We start from the raw sequence: 17,660 nt of genomic DNA on the forward strand, positions 1-17,660 counted from the left end.
AACTTGTACTTTTAAAGAGTATATTTAAAAATGGGCACTTTTACTCTTATTCAAGTACATTTCTTGTGAAAAAAAATATATTTTTACTTTGTTAAATTCTGCGGCGTTCCTCCACTACTACAATAGTAAAAATGAATTGTATATTTTCAAATAAGTTCATATGACTTGTTCGCAAGTCTCGCGAAAGATTGGAGAGGCCCCTTCGCAAGAGGTGGCTACGCATCACCCGCTTATAATTAGTGAGTGTTTGGTCAGAAGATGATGGCCGAAGCAGAGGAAGGTGAGCTATGGGAGGCAGATCACCCATGGTCTCAAGTTCAGTCTATGTTTTCACTCCTAGATGAAAGAATAGTTTCATAATGCGATGCATGCTGTGTGCACCAAAACGAACTGACATCCCGGTATACAAGAATTCCAGCTCCAACCTTAAAAAGCATGCAGCGGTAAGTGTAACAATGATGACTATATTTGAACACTATAAATGGTAATTTGGTAACTATGGGCACTTTTGCCTTATTTTAATAGCGTTTAACACTCTGTCCTTTTCCTCATATGCGCTCTTGTGCAAGCAACAACAAATCGTTTGAATCCTCCAAACAACACATGTCTACCAACAAACATTCACATCTGCACATTTACATATATTTTTTTCACAAAACGAAACAAATTGAATACCCTAATGTGACGTCTTGCATTTATACACAAATCCGGAAAGACACCTTTCTGAAGTGTGGAAAATACATACAAATAAAAATGGGATTGTATTTTATTCCTACCTAAAGAATGCATATAAGGCCTACTTAAATATAAAAATATAAGAACAAAGTATGTTTTAAAAAGAGCTCTGGTTAGCCCAGCGTGGAAGAGCCGCCGGTGATCCAAAATCATATTGCAAAAGACAACTTTGCTAATTTTCGTTTAAGTTTTTCATTAAAAGATAACTGAAATAAATATATAACTGCTTTATTTCAATTAACTACAATTATTTTTAATAGTTTTAACACTTCTTTGACTTTATTTAGTAATCCTCAAGAGTTTCATTTGTTGGATTTAGTTGTTTTGATTGAATGGGTGATTTGGATTATTCTTTATCCTCCTCTACCTCTCTGAATCTTCTTTGTATTTTCTATCCTCCCTTTATTTTCATATTTGTTATCAAGAGTTCTAAGGTTCTGGCTAAACACGAACTGCTGAAAGTGCCTCTGGTTGGCTGGACGTGGTACTTCCTGGAAATAGTTTTCTGTAAGCGGAAGTGGGAGGAGGACAGGGACACTGTCTTCAGTGGGCTGAACCGTCTCCGAGATTACCCAGAATACATGTGGGTGAGTACACTGACTAATTAGGATGCTCTACTAACCTTATAATTAAGTAGCATTGACAAGTCCCTTAAGTGAAGTGTTTGATTTAATTGTTTGTCATATGAAGCTAACCAAAAACCTCAAATTGATTGTAAATCTCTAAATGCACTAAAAAAAGTAATTCAGAACCATTAAAATGGTTAATAGTCTTGATAGGCATATTTTGGTTTACCATCACTTTAGACTTCACAGACAAGGCTTGAGCTCTCAGACTAAAATGCATGTTTGTGCTGTTTTAACTTTAAGCAACTTGTACTGGCGTGTCTTAAAATATGTCAGTGTCATTGTTTTGTCTCGAGATGCACCTCAGTAAAGCTTTCTTCAAAAGGCACAATTACAAAAGATACCTAAATGCCTTAACTAAACTAAGACCTAATCCTGGCTTAATCTAAGCCCTGTCTGTGAAACCGGGCTTTTTTGTTTCTTTCCTTTTTCTGGGTGGTTGAATTTTATGTTTTCCCTTGTAGTTTTTGGTTATAATTTTTACAGTTTGCTTTAAACTTTGCAGTTTCTAATAAAATTACATGACAAACCCAATTCACATTTGGAGCTTAGAGTTACTTTTGTACTGTTTGAGCAACATACACAAACGGCGAACCCTGCTCAGTGAAGGTGTATTGACACATTTATCCAAGAAATTACAAAGAAGTGTGAATGCAAAGTAAGACTTTCCCTTCCTACTCAGTTCGCAAGGAAAAGTGTTCTCTTTTAAAGGTGCTGTATGTAAGTTTTTTTCTGTACTAAAGCATAAAAATACCACAATATGTTCACATACCCGTTTCTCTGAAAAACAATGCTGCAGCCAGTTATTCTGCTTTTGAAATGTGCGTTCCGTGTCAGAATGTTTTGTTTGCCTGTTTACCCAATAGTATTTGGACACCACAGGTTGCCAGTTGGCAGAAAACAGTGTATTGCTGCCATGGAAGAGATGAGTTTTTACCTGTCTTTTGAATGGAAGCACATTAAAACGCGGATAAATAAACTCCTCAACTTACAGTGTGTAAGTCTCCTCGCCTTCCATTGTCAATTGCGCTCGTTCCTGTTGTGCGTCCTTAAACTGGCAACTTGCGTGAATGCTGATTCTAAGGGGGAGGGGGCAGAGCAAACAATATTTAGAATTTGGACTGCAGTACCCATTTCAACCACTAGCTGTCATTCTTACATACATCACCTCTAAAGGTTATTAAAAAACTCAATTATAATAATAAAACTTAATTAGAGGCACATCAAAATCATGTCTTAATTTTTTATTTATGATCCCTGACATTCTAAACTTCTGTAGTTAAGTGAGTTTATGTATTTATTAATTCATTCTATTATATACCATCAATTATACAGGAAACACTAACTATGGTAGTGACTATAACCAACTACCCAGAAATGCATACTCAAACATACAAAAAAAGACAAACATTCTCACGACTTAAAATATTATATACACTGTCCGGGCCAAAAAAAGTTGCTGAAAGGGTAAATGCTTAACACTCTATGATTGAATCATTATGGTATGTTATATGTTTTTCTAACCCTTATTGATGTACCTCCTAATACAAATGTTTTGATGTTTTTCCATCAAGAAGTGCATCAATTTTTGGTCAAGATCTTGTGTTGATGTGTGAAAAATGATTCTCTCTCCCAACAAGCAAGAAACATAATAATCACTGCAATAATGATCCAGTCAAAAACATCAACCTTTTTTTGTCCGGGCAGTGTATGTTTGTATATATACGTCAGTGTTACTAACAGGGGTCTATCTCCACCAGTGAGGTCACTTATGACGTGGTCCGATTTGAAGTTTCCGATGGTAGAGATTACGAAGTGATAGGATTACTTTGTTTAACACTAACCTGAGAGTAACAGTCCTCTGGTGTGTGTGTGTGCGCGCTCGTGTGTTTGGCAGTTCCTGCTGTACTGTGAAGGAACGAGATTTACAGAAAAGAAACATCAGATAAGCATGCAGGTGGCAGAGAGTAAGGGCCTTCCGAAACTGAAGTACCACCTGCTGCCCCGCACCAAAGGATTCACCACTACACTGCAATGCCTGAAGGGAACAGGTCAGACGAACACTTCTACACACTCCATCACTGTCACACTGATACTGTTTACACAGAGCTTACATGTGTTACCTTGTTAAAAGAGTTCATTGCTTTCTGGGTGAGGGATGGACATGGTCAAGAAAATACAAATGTTCCTAAAATGCTCTAAACCATAAAAGTGCTCAGATGGATCCTTTTCTGGATTTTCACCACCCTGGTGTCTAATACTAATGTTCAAGTATCAAGTGTTCCTAAAATTTACATGTCCTTAGAAAACTTTGACATGCTGGCATAAGAAAATCCCACCTCAGTGGTCGAGAGACTCTTCTGTCTGTCACCTGCGTTCTGAATATAGGCTGTGAGTGTAGACTATATTTTTAGTTACATGCTTCCGATCAAAGGTTTGGGGTCTGTAAGATTAATGAAAGAACTGTCCAAATGGTATATACAGTTTCAGCATCATGACTCCAGTTCTCAGTGTCACATGATCCTTCAGAAATCATTCTAATATGCTGATTTGCTGCGAAAAAATATATATATTTTTTTTATCAGCAGTGTTGAAAAAGGTGCTGCTTAATATTTTTGTGGAAACCGTGATACACTTTTAATCAGTTTAATCTATCCTTGCTGAATTGCAGTATTAATATCTTTTCAAAAAAGTTAAAAAAAATAATCTTCCTGACCCTCAACTTTTGAACATTGTGTAAATAAGATGCATAAACCATTGGGGGTCCAGTATTATTTTGACGCAAGTGTGTGTACACTGTGATGTCATCACTATGTGTCATAATATGATGCTTACCACAAGTGTTTATGTTTGATGCATGTGTGACTATTGGGATTTTGTTCTGCATTCGAATACTTCAGTAATTACTTTTATTTGACGTCACTTGCAAACGGCTTGTTTCAATATTTTTCTTCCTCTAATGAGTTGACTGAAATGGACTTGTTATGAATGCAGTTACGACATCATGAATATGTGCAGCCATGCTGCCATGGTTTTCATACCAATTATCCTTAATTTATACTCTATTGAGTTTCTTCCCCTCGTATCTCAACATGAACACTATGCGATGCTCTCATTCTTTAATTACATTAGAAACATTATTAAGTTTAAATGGCAAATTGCCATTCTTTGCTCACCCTCATTTACAACACTGTATGAGTTTTTTTCCCCCCTCTCTGGAACACAAAGATGATATATAGTAGAATGTTGGTAACAAGTGACTTCCATTGTATGAACAAAAGCACATAAGAGCAAGTGAATCATTTGTTTGTTCAACTCTTTATTAAAAGGGTCAGTTCACCCATAAATGAAAATTGTCATTAATTACTTACCCTGATGTCGTTCGACACCCGTAAGACCTCCGTTTATCTTCGGAACACAAATGAAGATATTTTTGTTGAAATGCGATGGCTCAGAAAGGCCTTCATTGACACCAATGTCATTTCCTCTCTCAAGATCCATAAAAGGCACTAAAGACGTCATTACAAAGCCCATCTCACTACAGTGGCTCTACAATCATTTTATGACACGATGAGAATTAGTTTTTGTGTGCACAAAAAACTAAATAACAACATATAGTCATGGGCCGATTTCAAAACTTAAGTTTCGAGGGTTATGAATCAGTGTATCGATTCGGGTCTCGGATTTCCAGCAGTTTGACACGCGATCCGAATCATGAATCAATCTGCTGATTCATAACCATTTTAAACTTTGTTTTGAAATTGGTCCATCACTATAAGTCGTTATTTATTTATTTTTGCGCAAAAAATATTGTTGTCGCCTCATAAAATTATTGTAGAACCACTGTAGTGAGATGGGCTTTGTAATGACGTCTTTAGTGCCTTTTATGGGTTTGATAAATAAAGATAAAATACCTTCATTTGTTTGTGGTGTCTCTGTCACCAATTTTTAAATGTTTAAGCCATGAAAAAATAAAGGCTTTTTAACTTTCTCAATATACCCATCGAGTGCCTTGGACTACTTTTGCATTTAAACTTAACTATCCTACACAACCAAAGAGCACCGAGATCTTACACCCTGTGCAGCACTTCCTGCATTCCTTTGCATTGATACCTTCATTTGTGTTCTGAAGATGAACGGAGGTCTTACGGGTGGGGAACGACATTAGGGTGAGTCATTAATGACAGAATTTTCATTTTTTGGTGAACTAACCCTTTAAATTCAAATGTTTCATTACATCACATCAGAATGCATTTGTCCTGTTTTAACAGTAAAAGCTGTGTACGATGTCACGCTGAACTTCAAAGACAAGCAGAACCCTACCCTGCTGGGCATCGTTAGCGGGAAGAAATACAAAGCAGACCTGAGTGTCAGGTGAGTCACAGAGCTGAAGTTCACTTGATTCATTCATTTTAATTAGGTGTACTAGATTAGCTGCTTTTTATTTACTTGCATATATCTGAGACTTCAACTGAGGGTGGATATATCATGAATGATAAATGTCCAGGGTTTTCATTCACGAATTTTGGAATGTTTCATATCTTACTGTTGGCCTGAGGTCTCCTTAATTATTTGGATAAAGGTTGTAACTAAAGCCTAGTTCACACTGCCCGATTTTTGCCCCGATTTTGAGTCGCCGACAGGTTTTGCGAAATCGCCGACAAATGCCCGAGATCACAGGCAAATCGGTGCTCGTGCACGCGAGTGACAATCACGCAGTGTGAATAATCAAAGACGCGATCAGAGAGAATCGGCGATATTTGGCATGCTAAATATCTGGACCTGTCGGCGATTCAAACTCCTGCTGTGTGAACAGGGTTCTGACTGAAAATTACATCGGCGATGACCGACAGCCAATGAAAGAGTGAGATACAGGGCAGCAGGACGTTCAGGGAGGAGTTATAGAGCAGAAAATCAGTATTTTAATAGATATATTTACAATTCTATCAAACAGAAACAAAGCCCAAACATTTGCACATCCAGCCACAGAAGCAGCACATTACAAAATTGTTTATTTACCTCAAACTGTCTTTGCAGAACACAATCCTTGCTCCCTCTGTCTCTCCAACAATTTCTTCCGCCATAATCTTTTTTCTTTTTCTCTACAAACCAGCGCACATACAGTTTGAAGCAGACGTTGTGCGGTTTATCATTTTAAATAACATTTCAAAGTGTCGCGCGAGAACTCCGGTCTGACGCACGTGTGATCTCGCGTTGTTTACTTGTCACATCGCACGTGTGTTTGGGAAACGTAGTTTGCACCGGAGAGAGAGAGAGAGTTGTCGGCGATTCTTCCTCTTGTTCAGTCATGCAGTGTGAACTCCTCTGTCGTCAAACCATCGTGCAGTGTGAACACAGCAGTGACTGAATGATACCCCAGATAGTCATGCAGTGTGAATAGAGCAGTGACCCGACGAGTTTGAAAATCGTGCAGTCTGAACTAGGCTTAAGAGGATTTGCACTTTTTGTACCCGAGTTGTGCAGCATGTGGTTATAGCGCCCTCTATTGGAGTGTGTCACGTCTCCCTCTGACCCTTCAATGTTGTGTCTGCAGGCGCTTCCCTGTGGAGGAGATTCCTGATGATGAAAAGGAGTGTGCTGATTGGTTACACAAGCTCTATCAAGAGAAGGTATGAAGCTACGTCTTTAAAAACCTAGTTCAAGTATATTTGTTTGAATCTGATTTATTGGACTGATGTGAGCTGCAATTTATCCCATGACCCTTTCTTCAAGGATGCATTACAAGAGCACTATGAGAAGGAGGGCAGTTTCCCCGGACCCACCATCATACCCAAACGTCGGATTTGGACTCTGCTGAATTTCCTGTTCTGGGCTACTCTCCTGCTTTCTCCGCTTATTAACTTTGCCTGGGATGTCTTTGTCAGCGGCTCTCCCCTCCTCATCATTGGCTTCATGATCTTCCTCATTGTCGGTCAGTTGTTGCTTCCTTAATGTAATATTAAAGTTGTTTTAAAACATTTTATCACAGGTTATCTTTTACTGTTAATTTTTACGGTTTAATTATTTTTCCTATGTCTTCGTATCTTATTTTGTTGCTGTTTGTCTTTGTTGTTAAACACTTTGACAAAGCAACTTTAAAAGCAAAAATCTGTATATATCAATATACCTGTATATATATTTTATACTCCATATCTGATGGCTTAGAGATATTTGTGCTGGTGTAGACTTAAAATGACAAAAATAGCTTTCAGTGCAAATGAACATTTAAACTAAAGTAGTGGTGCACAAAAATCTTCTTCTTTTTTTTTTTACTAAAACAGTAAAATTAAAGTTTTTATTTAGCTACCAAAAATAAAGTTGGAGTAATTATTAATTATTATTGGGTTGTTATTGGGTTCAGGGTGTTGTGTCCTCAATATAAATCTCAGAATAAATGTATTTTATTTATATATATATATATATATATATATATATATATATATATATATATATATATATATATATATATATATAATTTATTCCTGTGATGGCAAAGTTGGATTTTCAGCATGATTACTCTAAAATGATTGCCTGTTGCAGTTTTTTTTTTTTTTTAAATAATGTGCATTACTAGTTCAAAGTGATGTAAATAAATGTTGATAAATATCCAATATTTATATTCAGATATTTGCCTAAATATTAATATTGTTTGCATTCGCCTAGCAATACTCCAGATTCATCTGTTTGTCCTCAGTTGTTCTGATTATTATAATGATTAAAATGATCTTCTCTCACAAAGTTTTGCCCCATTTGACAATGACGCAAACTAAAACCTATTTACTATTTAGACACGTTTTAGTTAGAAACTTTGTCTTAAAGGAAATTTCAGTTTTCTGACTGACGTTTAATTACACATTTTAAATAGCAAATTCTGGTTATCAGAAAATGTGTAATTGATGGTAATAAAATGACGGATCTATGACACTGCAAAATACTAGGAATATAGTGCGTAAACTTTCTTATAACCTTAGGAGATTGTACTGACGTTGTTGTGAGTTGGTAATGAAATTAAGAAGATGCAATATTGTAGTTACGTTGTCAATTAGTCATGAAATTACTACAAAGTACCAATAAGTGATGTAACTTGTACATAATCTGTTAGCTGGGCAGGATTTGCATACAGGTATGAATGTTAAGGAACGTGGGATGGTATTTGTGTGCATGTTAACTTTTTTTTTTCTTTTTTAATTAGCTTGGTTCAAATTCCAAAAAAATTTGGTTGCGGATAAATGGGAAATGGAAAATGTGGGTCTCATGGCACTAGTTAATTCTTTATCCCTGTCACTGTTTCTCTCTTCGCAGCTTCTGTAGCAGTTCGCCGGCTCATTGGCGTAACCGAAGTAAACAAGACAGGATCCAGCTATGGCAACGTAGAGGCCAAGAAGGAAAACTAAACATTTTCACCGTGTCAACACCATGTGGCCACTGTAACGCTCACCCTACGGTCCAGCCTCAGGCACAGAGCTGCCCTGTGTGCAGTTATCCTTCTTTTTACAATAAAATCAAAAACAAAACAAAAAAACAAATGAATTAAATATTCAAATCTCTTCAATGCAGCATTGGGAGGTATATAGGGATATAACTATAGATTTAACTTAATACGCTAGCCTAAAAACATTATGATCATTTTTATGAAACAACTAAATGGAAAATAGAGGAGAAGAAACAATCTGCGGATCGATGCCGACATGCTTGTCACCCCCGGCGGAGAAGAATGACCAAAAGCGACCTACCGCTGATTCTACTTACCCTATCAATGACTTTTCCCTCTGTTTAGCCCCATCCTTTATGGACATAAGACTGCCCATTTTCCTAAAACAAGCCCACTTGCTGTATTAGTTCTCTATTAATATTTATCATCTCCTGAAGTGTTTTGTAACACTTCCTTCTCTGCATTTACACTGTCAGTACCTCCATATCAGTAGCCGTTTCTTCACAACGTTTCTCTTTGGATCTTCACCCGAAGCCACACTGAGTCACTCTGAAAGATTTTGTATGCTCAGAATTTCACGTCACAGGCTGGCAGAGCATGCTGCAGTTGAAGAAGACAAATAGCTCGGCCAATCAGAGATGAGATGGTCATGTCACAGTCCCTAACTAACAAATGAACTGCTGTCGAGTCTATTGCAGCTGGAGTGACATTGGTGGAAACTGTTATATGACCAACTTGACGCTAATAGAAATGGATTGAGCAGGGTTTCTAAGGAAAAGCATGTGTTCTGTAACTTTACTCCCCTTTTTGAGACCTTTTCACAATGGTGTCTTATCCCACTCCATCACCATTGCAATACTGGGTATACTGAATAAGCAATACATGTTTTCTACCAATGTACTCTATTCACCTAGCGTCCAGACTCAGTCCTGCAGAGTTTAGCTCCAGCTTGCCTCAACACACTTGCCTGGAAGTTTTAAATATACGTATTGCCCACTAAGACCTTGATTAGTGTGTTTAATTGGGTTGGAGCTGAACTCTGCATGACATGGGCCCTCTAGGAACCTCGTGACCTAGAGCACCTCTTTAGTTAGTTTGCAATTTTGTCCGAATAATTAAAGACCCATTGACCCACCATCTCTAGACATGTGTAATTCATGAAATATAGGGGTTAAAGAGCGAGATACTGAAAGCAGCTGAATGACCAAGAAGAAAACGATCAGTTCTGTCAATAAACAAAGATTGTGAAACCTGCTTAGTGTGAACTAATGACACTAATGGTTTGTAAATAAACTTTAGAAGTTTCTTCTTGACCAATATCAGTCTGATTTAGATGAATTCACTTCATACATATAAAGTTATCTCTCTTATTTTCCACCCCATTGTTTTTAATATGCAACTTAGTATTTTTCATGGCGAAACAGGAAACGACCCATGCAAGCCTTAACGGAACAGAACAGTGCAGCTTTTTGTTTGGTGTGTGTGCTTGGACAGTATGATTCTCACATATCGTGCAGGTTTGCTGGTCCTCAAATCATCCTTCGCTGTGAGATACAATACATTCATGTAGGGATTTTGAAGATGTGGAATTCAAAAGATCTGCGTGACACAAGTGTAGCAGATGTGGTTTGTTATTTCGGTCAAAGACCAAAGTTCATAAAACTAAAATATGGATGTACCAGATTTAGTTTTTACTTTTTTGGAGGAATAGTGAGTTGGATGTATTTTTATTTTATTGCTGAGAGATTGAGTTTATTAATTTGACAGAAAGCAGTGATTGCCACAGAATATTTTTTAGGAGATTATTCATGTATCTGTTTGGTTTGTATATAAATTAATGTAATAAATGGGTGGCAATTCAAAGTAAGCTTGCTGATCTGGGATCCGTGATTAGTTAAGACCACTACGGACATGGTAGGACTCAGAGCCAAGATGCTCTTATGCTGTTACGAATGTGTTACCTGATCTGAGGCCAGAATTCTTTCTGCTTGTAATACATATTGCTACTATATACTGCAGTGCTGGACTGACGAGATTGAGTTTGTAGAGTACAGACTAAATGGCTGGCTTTGGAACTGCTTAACATTATAGAGTGTTTCTGACTTACGTTGAGTTAAATCCCTCTTTGAAAAGGCAGTGTGTCAACAGAGGCTGAGTAGAACTAGAAATTTAGTCTGTTCAAATCACTGCAATTTTTTTTTTTTTTTTGTATTTTCTTCCAGATCAATTAAAGCATTCAGTGTATGATTGAAACTGGAGTCGTTTCATTTCATGCTATGAATAACCAGTTAGTTTATAGGGATTGCCATATATATATATATATATGTGTGTATATGTATATATATATATATATATATATATATATATAATGTGTATGTGTATATATATATATATATATACACACACACACATATACATATACATATATTATATATATATATATATATATATATATATATATATATATATATATATATATATATATATATACATATACATGCATATAATAATGAAATATGCATTAACTAACACCGTGTAAATAATAGATTGCAAAAAAAATGTCTTGGTTCGCTTATTTATTAGTGCAATATGTCTCTGCAGAAGTATAAATGAACCAACACTCAAAACTTTTTGACACGTGTGACTGCATGTTATGAAAAGCTTTGATCTGATGCTTAAATGCCTAAAATAAGTTTTGTAGAACATTTAATTAGTCTTACTTCCAATTTGTAACTCAAATGTGTATCAAGCAATCAAATTTTATTTATATAGCACCCCTTACAGCAACCAAAAGGAGCACAAGGCGCTTTCCAGTAAAAACAGCAATGGACAACAGAAAGTAGCAACATCATAGTACATAAAATAGCAGTCAAGTCAGAGGCTACATGTTAAAAGCTTGTATGAATGAATGTGTTTTCAGCTGTGTTTTAAAAATACTATATTTCTTTACTATAGTAGTAATAAAGAGTGTGTCCACATTTTTGACCCTTTAGTGCCTAAAAAAAGAAAATGCTGTTTAGGGACTTTCATTTCAGATGAAGTCTCAGATTTGAGGATTTGTGTTGCGAAATGCAATCACTGTCTGCCTGTTTAGACATTGTCAGCTGCGATGACTTCTCAGGAATCGCATGACTTGTTGAAACCAAGTCATGCGATTCCTGAGAAGAATTTGCATTTCTTCTTTGTCATTATTCTGTTATTTTGTTTTTGCAAAATATAAGAAAAAAATCAAACCAAGAACCACTGTTATTAATGCATTCAACAAATATGCTGCAAAAAAGTGTAAAATTTGCCCCACCAGCCAGCAGGTTTAGTTTAGGCTTAGGCTGGTTTAAAGGGTTAGTTCACCCAAAAAATGTAAATAACCCTATGATTTTTCTCACCCTCAAGTCATCCTAGGTGTATATGACATTCTTCTTTCAGACAAATACAATCGACAATATATAAAATAATGTCCTGGCTCTTCCGAGCTTCATAATGGCAGTGAATAGAGGATAATATTTTGAAGTCCATCCATCCATCCATCATAAAAGTAATCCACACGCCTCCAGGGGTTAATAAAGACCTTCTGAAGTGAAACGATGCATAGAAAAAACACAAGCAGGGTAGGGCAAATGTACAAGTCAATAGAATAGTTCACCCAAAAGTAAAAAAATGCTGTCATAGTTTATGCCTAGGCTACTCACGTTTGAATTAATTTCTTCTGCTTAACATTAAACAAAATATTTTGAAGAATGTCAGTAACTAAACATTTACCAGGCCCCATTGCCATTGGCTTATATAGTATTTCCCCCCATAAAATTTAAGTCAATGGGGCTGATCTTCAAAACATAATCTTTTGTGTTCAGAAGAAGAAAGAAACTCGTACAGGTTTGGAACACCTTGGAGGTGCGTATATTATGACTGGGTTTTCATTTAACGGTTTAATGCTAACTTTCTTTCTTTTGTGTGTTTGTTCGGAAACAAACCGATGTAACACCCGTTGTAGATATGTAAAACTACTCGTCCCCACCCCCAGTTAACCGCTCAAATAAAGGAGGCATGGCTATCAAGTCACATTTGCATGTGTAAGCAAGTGCCTAGCCACTCCAAACACAAAACAATGGGGAAGTCGTTGAAGAAACCGTCTGCCCCAGCACAAGAAAAAACACTTAAAACCGACCATTTGTCACGTTGTTTCGAGCAGAGCGTTATCTCTCTCACCCAAATGACTCTGTTCAATGCTGCTGATTTGTCCGTGACCACGGGTCACAACTAAACACAACCACGGCCATGGGGATCTGCTCTTTAACACATCAGATCGATGCTTTAAACATCCTTCATGAACTGCGAGCTGACAGGACAACCAATAATGCAGATGGCGAAGGCCAGTGTTCAGGTGCTTTAGCGGCCGGTAAGGTCGCTTTTCGCCCGGGCGAACACATGAAGGAGCCCCGCAGGCTGAAGACTATCGCGGAGAGAGCGCGAGAGAGCTGCATCACGCGACTGCTCGAGATACTGACACAGCTCATATCGATAGAGGAAGATTTAATCAAAAATGTTTCCCACGAGAAGAGTTTGCTCAAGCGTAAGGTAAGATGTTTTTGTTTTTATGCTAGACATATACTGTAAATGTTGTGTTATAATGGCACAGTCAATGATTAGCCTACGTCTAGGCTACCTTTGGATGAATAATTTATTTTGGTCTAATAGCAAAACCATTAAACTATTAAATTGCGCAGTGGAGGTAGCTAGGCTAGCTATGTTGTCACATACTGAAAATTATGATGGATGGATGGATAGATAGATAGATAGATAGATAGATAGATAGATAGATAGATAGATAGATAGATAGTCTATAAGAACCGTTTTTTATTCTTTATTTTAATGTTTGAATTAATTGAGGCCTATCCACTCTTAAAATAATGGTTGGCTATTGGCAAATGAAGAACCTTTCCATTTCACAAAAGCTTCTTTATTAAAAAAAAAAAAACTTTCTTCAAATTATTAAAATGTTCTTCACACTAAGGCTAAGACAAATAGTTCTTCTGTGGCATCTCTGTGAAAATCCCCCTTTGGAGCCTTTATTTTATATATATATATATATATATATATATATATATATATATATTTATATTTATATGTTTATATATATGTTTATATGTTTATATATATATATATATATATATATATATATATATATATATATATATATATATATATATATATATATATATATATATATATCGCATAAGTTTAGCATCCACATATATGGTATGTATTACTGTACTCGAATATGATTCTATCTGTGACCATTTTTGATTTATTCAATTTTTGTAATTTCTTTCAGGACAGTGTTGATCTGAAGAACATATGCTTAAGAATGGCTATTGCAGAAGGTAGTTCTCGTTCTAATAGAGACTTGAGGGAACTTCGGGACTGTCTTCGACTTATTGTCGGTAACCTGCTCGCTTGTGTGCGAGATGAAAACAATCTCTCGTCCACCGTGACCACTCACAGACTGAGGGAGCTGTCTAACTCCTTCCCTGATATCTGAAGATTGAGGAATTTGTGAATTCTAAGGAACTACCTCTTGCTCGTGAATAAAAACACACTACCTTTTCTTAGAAAGAAAGAAGCCAAGGACTATCTGTGAATCCTTAATGAATGTGAAACCAGATTCTGATTTTCACAAGAAGTGTTTTGTGATGAAAGCTGTCTATGTCTTCAGTTTGCTGAGTGTTGTCTTCATGTTTATTGTTCTGCGTCAGTCATACTCAAGCCTAAGGATGACAGAACAGCATTCTCTCTGTGCATGCCGGTATCATGAGTCTGTGCTCAGCTGATTATACAGGTAAAACAAGTCTAAAAGCTGCTGGTGCTGAATCCACTATCAACTCAGCAGGTGTAAAGGCTGTCACACCTCGGGATGGTCTGGTGTGGCTGTCTTTGTCACCTGCTAAAAAAAGAGTTAAGGAGTGTATTGGGTGGGGGAGGAGTGTGTTTAAAATGCCTTTTGTTTTAGTGTATTCGTTGAATGAAAATATTACAATACAGTGTAATTACGTTCCAAATAAAAAATAATTTTCAGTGTTACAACAAGCCCTGTTGGTCCTTAATATTTGATTATGAAGGTTTTACTTTTTTAGTTTGTTTGATCATTTCAAAATTAATACACTGATGTGCCAAAGACCTCCCTAATATGCTTTTGGTCTTTAGTGTGCTGCCAAAACAGTGTCTACCCACTGAGGCATGGACTCCGGAAGATCCCTGAAAGTGTCCTGTGGTATCAGGCCCCAAGTCGTTAGGAGCAGATCCTTCAAGTCCTGTAGGTTGCGATGTGGAGCCGATGAACTTGTTGGTCCAGAACATCACACGTGCTCAATTGGATTCAGATCTGGGGAATTTGGAGGCCAGGGCAACACCTTGAACTCTACATCATGTTCATCAAACTATTCTTGAACAATGTGAGCAGTGTGGCAGGGCACATTATCCTGCTGAACAGGAGGGAACTTCCTCCATTGAAGCACCACTGTCACTTAAGGGGTGGTCTGGTCTGCAACAATGGTGTATAGGTATAGGTGGCATGTGTCAAATTTACATCCATATGAAGGGTTTCCCAACAGCACACTCCCTCCACCAGCTTGTCATCCAACGGTGTAACCTGGTGCCATTAATTTCCCAGGTAATGGCACACACGTCCACAGCCGTCCACGTGTTTTGAAAGTAAAGGGGACTCATCAGACCAATCAACCATCTTCCACTTCTTTAAGGTCCAGTTCTGATGCTTGCACATCCATTTTAGGCGCTTTTGACAGTGGACAGGAATGATCATAGTTTGCTCTGTAGCTGTGCAGCCCCATATGCAGCAGAGTGCTGTGCGACACACTGTGTTGTGACACGTTCCTCCTATAACCATCATTAAAAATTCTGTGACTTGTGCCATATAGTAGACCTTCTGTTGTCTTGGACCAGACGTCCCTGTTACCGGTCTGTCCCTTCTCTGACCACTTTTGGTGAATCCACATCACCACACTTGCTGTGTCAAAATTGCTCAGATCTTTATTCCTGCCCATTTCTCCTGCATCAAACACATTATTTATGATAACTAATTGTTTTCTTACCATCTAGTCTACCCAGACATTAATATTTAGTAGGAAATGATCAAAGATACTCGCTTCACCTGAGACTTGTCATTATGTTTTGTCTCATTGGTATACCGTTTGCTGTGTGGATCAGTTACTGTTGTATGTGAATCATCTCTTGTCACTAGATGGTGCACAAAACCAGCTTTTTAATAATTTAAGATGTTTTGTGTCCTCTCTATCTGAATTCAGCTTTTACTATAACTGATTAATTACGGTATAGGCTACACTCATACGTACGCGTTAAAATAACATATCGCATCAGGAGGGATTTATTTCAAAGGAATACAGACAAATATGAAAAATACGACTATTTAAGACTACATGCTTTATAGTCTCCAAAGCATCGTTCCCGACTAGGGAAATGAGTGAGAGGTCAAGGTTCAAGAGTCACAGTTGGCTACTGCTAATACTTGGAAGATTATGGCCAGGTTTTACAAGACAGAGTTTAGATTAAGCCAGGATTAGACCTTAGTTCAATAAGGCCATTTAGCTTTTTCCTAGCCGTGCCTTAAACTTTACTTGTGTGCATTTTGAGACAAATCAATAAAACTGACATATTTAAAGATATGCCAGTGCAAATTGCTTTTAGTTAAACAGCTCAAACATGCATTTTAGACTAGGACTATCTTAAGTCTTGTCTGTGAAACTGGGGTGATAGCTTAATAGTAGTTTAACCAGTTTCACAGACAAGCCTTAATCCTAGACTAAAATGCACTTTTGAGCTGTTTTTAACCAAACACAACTTCCATATCTAAAAATATGTAAAGGCCAATGTTTTATCTCAAGATGCACACAAATATTTTTTATTTTTCTAGCATGTTTATATATATATATATATATATATATAAACATGCTAGAAAAATAAAAATTATTTGTGTGCATCTTGTATTGTTATATATTATATATATTATTTGTGTGTGTGTGTATATATATATATATATATATATATATATATATATATATATATATATATATATATATATATATTTTTTTTTTTTTTTTTTTTTTTTTTTTTTTTTAAAGCTAGCGCAAAATGTCCTATTTAAACTAGGCCTAATCCTGGTTTATTTTAACCCCTGTCTGTGAAACCAGTAGTCATAATTTTATTGTTTTGAACTGATTGGTATTTATAATGTTTTTTTTTATTTTTGTGGTGTGGTGAATTGTATTAAACCAGGCCAAACATCCTAATAATCAAAACTAAATTATTATAATAATTATTAATGTTAGCAACCCATACTAATAATAAATAGGCAACCCACAACAATTAAAAAAATATATTTAAAAAAGTATTGTCCCCGTTTTTTAAATAATAACAAATTAGATTTCAATGATGTTTTGACCACTCAAATAGAAAATGTCCCTGGTTTCCATATTTAAAAAAATCTGGTCATCTTATCAGAAATTTTCTACGGAATAATTAAGTATATACATGATTAAAATAATATATTCATATATTAAAATAAACTAACAAATTAAATCTAAATGTATCCTACAATGCATAAAATCAAGATGTAAACTGAAGGATGATTTTTAGGATACTTTTGTGAGATTGTCAATATCAAGTCTGATCAGTAGAGGACGCCATACACATATTTTAAATGCTTTCACAGACTACGACTGATTCAAAATCTCTCAGATTTGGGAATTCATTAGATGCCATCATGTGTTATCTGTTTCACATCACATTGATACTGTGTATGCGTGTGTGTGAAGCTGTGAAGAGTCTCCTATTTGTGA

General features: G+C 36.4%; 2 protein-coding genes across 7 annotated transcripts in view; both read left to right on the forward strand.

Moving 5' to 3' along the window:
• agpat3 (1-acylglycerol-3-phosphate O-acyltransferase 3) overlaps positions 1 to 10,106 on the forward strand; it is a 31,613-nt gene extending 21,507 nt beyond the window's left edge. For all 6 annotated transcript variants that reach the window (XM_067441044.1, XM_067441040.1, XM_067441041.1 and 3 more), the window contains exons 5-10: positions 1,161 to 1,322; positions 3,259 to 3,412; positions 5,633 to 5,735; positions 6,916 to 6,991; positions 7,095 to 7,293; positions 8,664 to 10,106. In XM_067441044.1, coding sequence (XP_067297145.1) covers positions 1,161 to 1,322; positions 3,259 to 3,412; positions 5,633 to 5,735; positions 6,916 to 6,991; positions 7,095 to 7,293; positions 8,664 to 8,755 — 786 coding nt within the window. In that variant the 3' untranslated portion in view covers positions 8,756 to 10,106. The remainder of the gene's footprint in view (positions 1 to 1,160; positions 1,323 to 3,258; positions 3,413 to 5,632; positions 5,736 to 6,915; positions 6,992 to 7,094; positions 7,294 to 8,663) is intronic.
• A 2,637-nt stretch (positions 10,107 to 12,743) lies between these two features.
• On the forward strand, positions 12,744 to 14,887 carry dleu7 (deleted in lymphocytic leukemia 7). The gene is made up of 2 exons (XM_067442643.1): positions 12,744 to 13,365; positions 14,123 to 14,887. The coding sequence occupies exons 1-2, from the start codon at positions 13,066 to 13,068 to the stop codon at positions 14,327 to 14,329; spliced, it is 507 nt and encodes a 168-aa protein (XP_067298744.1). The 5' UTR covers positions 12,744 to 13,065; the 3' UTR covers positions 14,330 to 14,887.
• The last annotated feature ends 2,773 nt before the right edge of the window (positions 14,888 to 17,660 follow it).

Source organism: Pseudorasbora parva, chromosome 4 (genome assembly GCF_024679245.1).
Source record: "Pseudorasbora parva isolate DD20220531a chromosome 4, ASM2467924v1, whole genome shotgun sequence".
Taxonomy (NCBI): domain Eukaryota; kingdom Metazoa; phylum Chordata; class Actinopteri; order Cypriniformes; family Gobionidae; genus Pseudorasbora; species Pseudorasbora parva.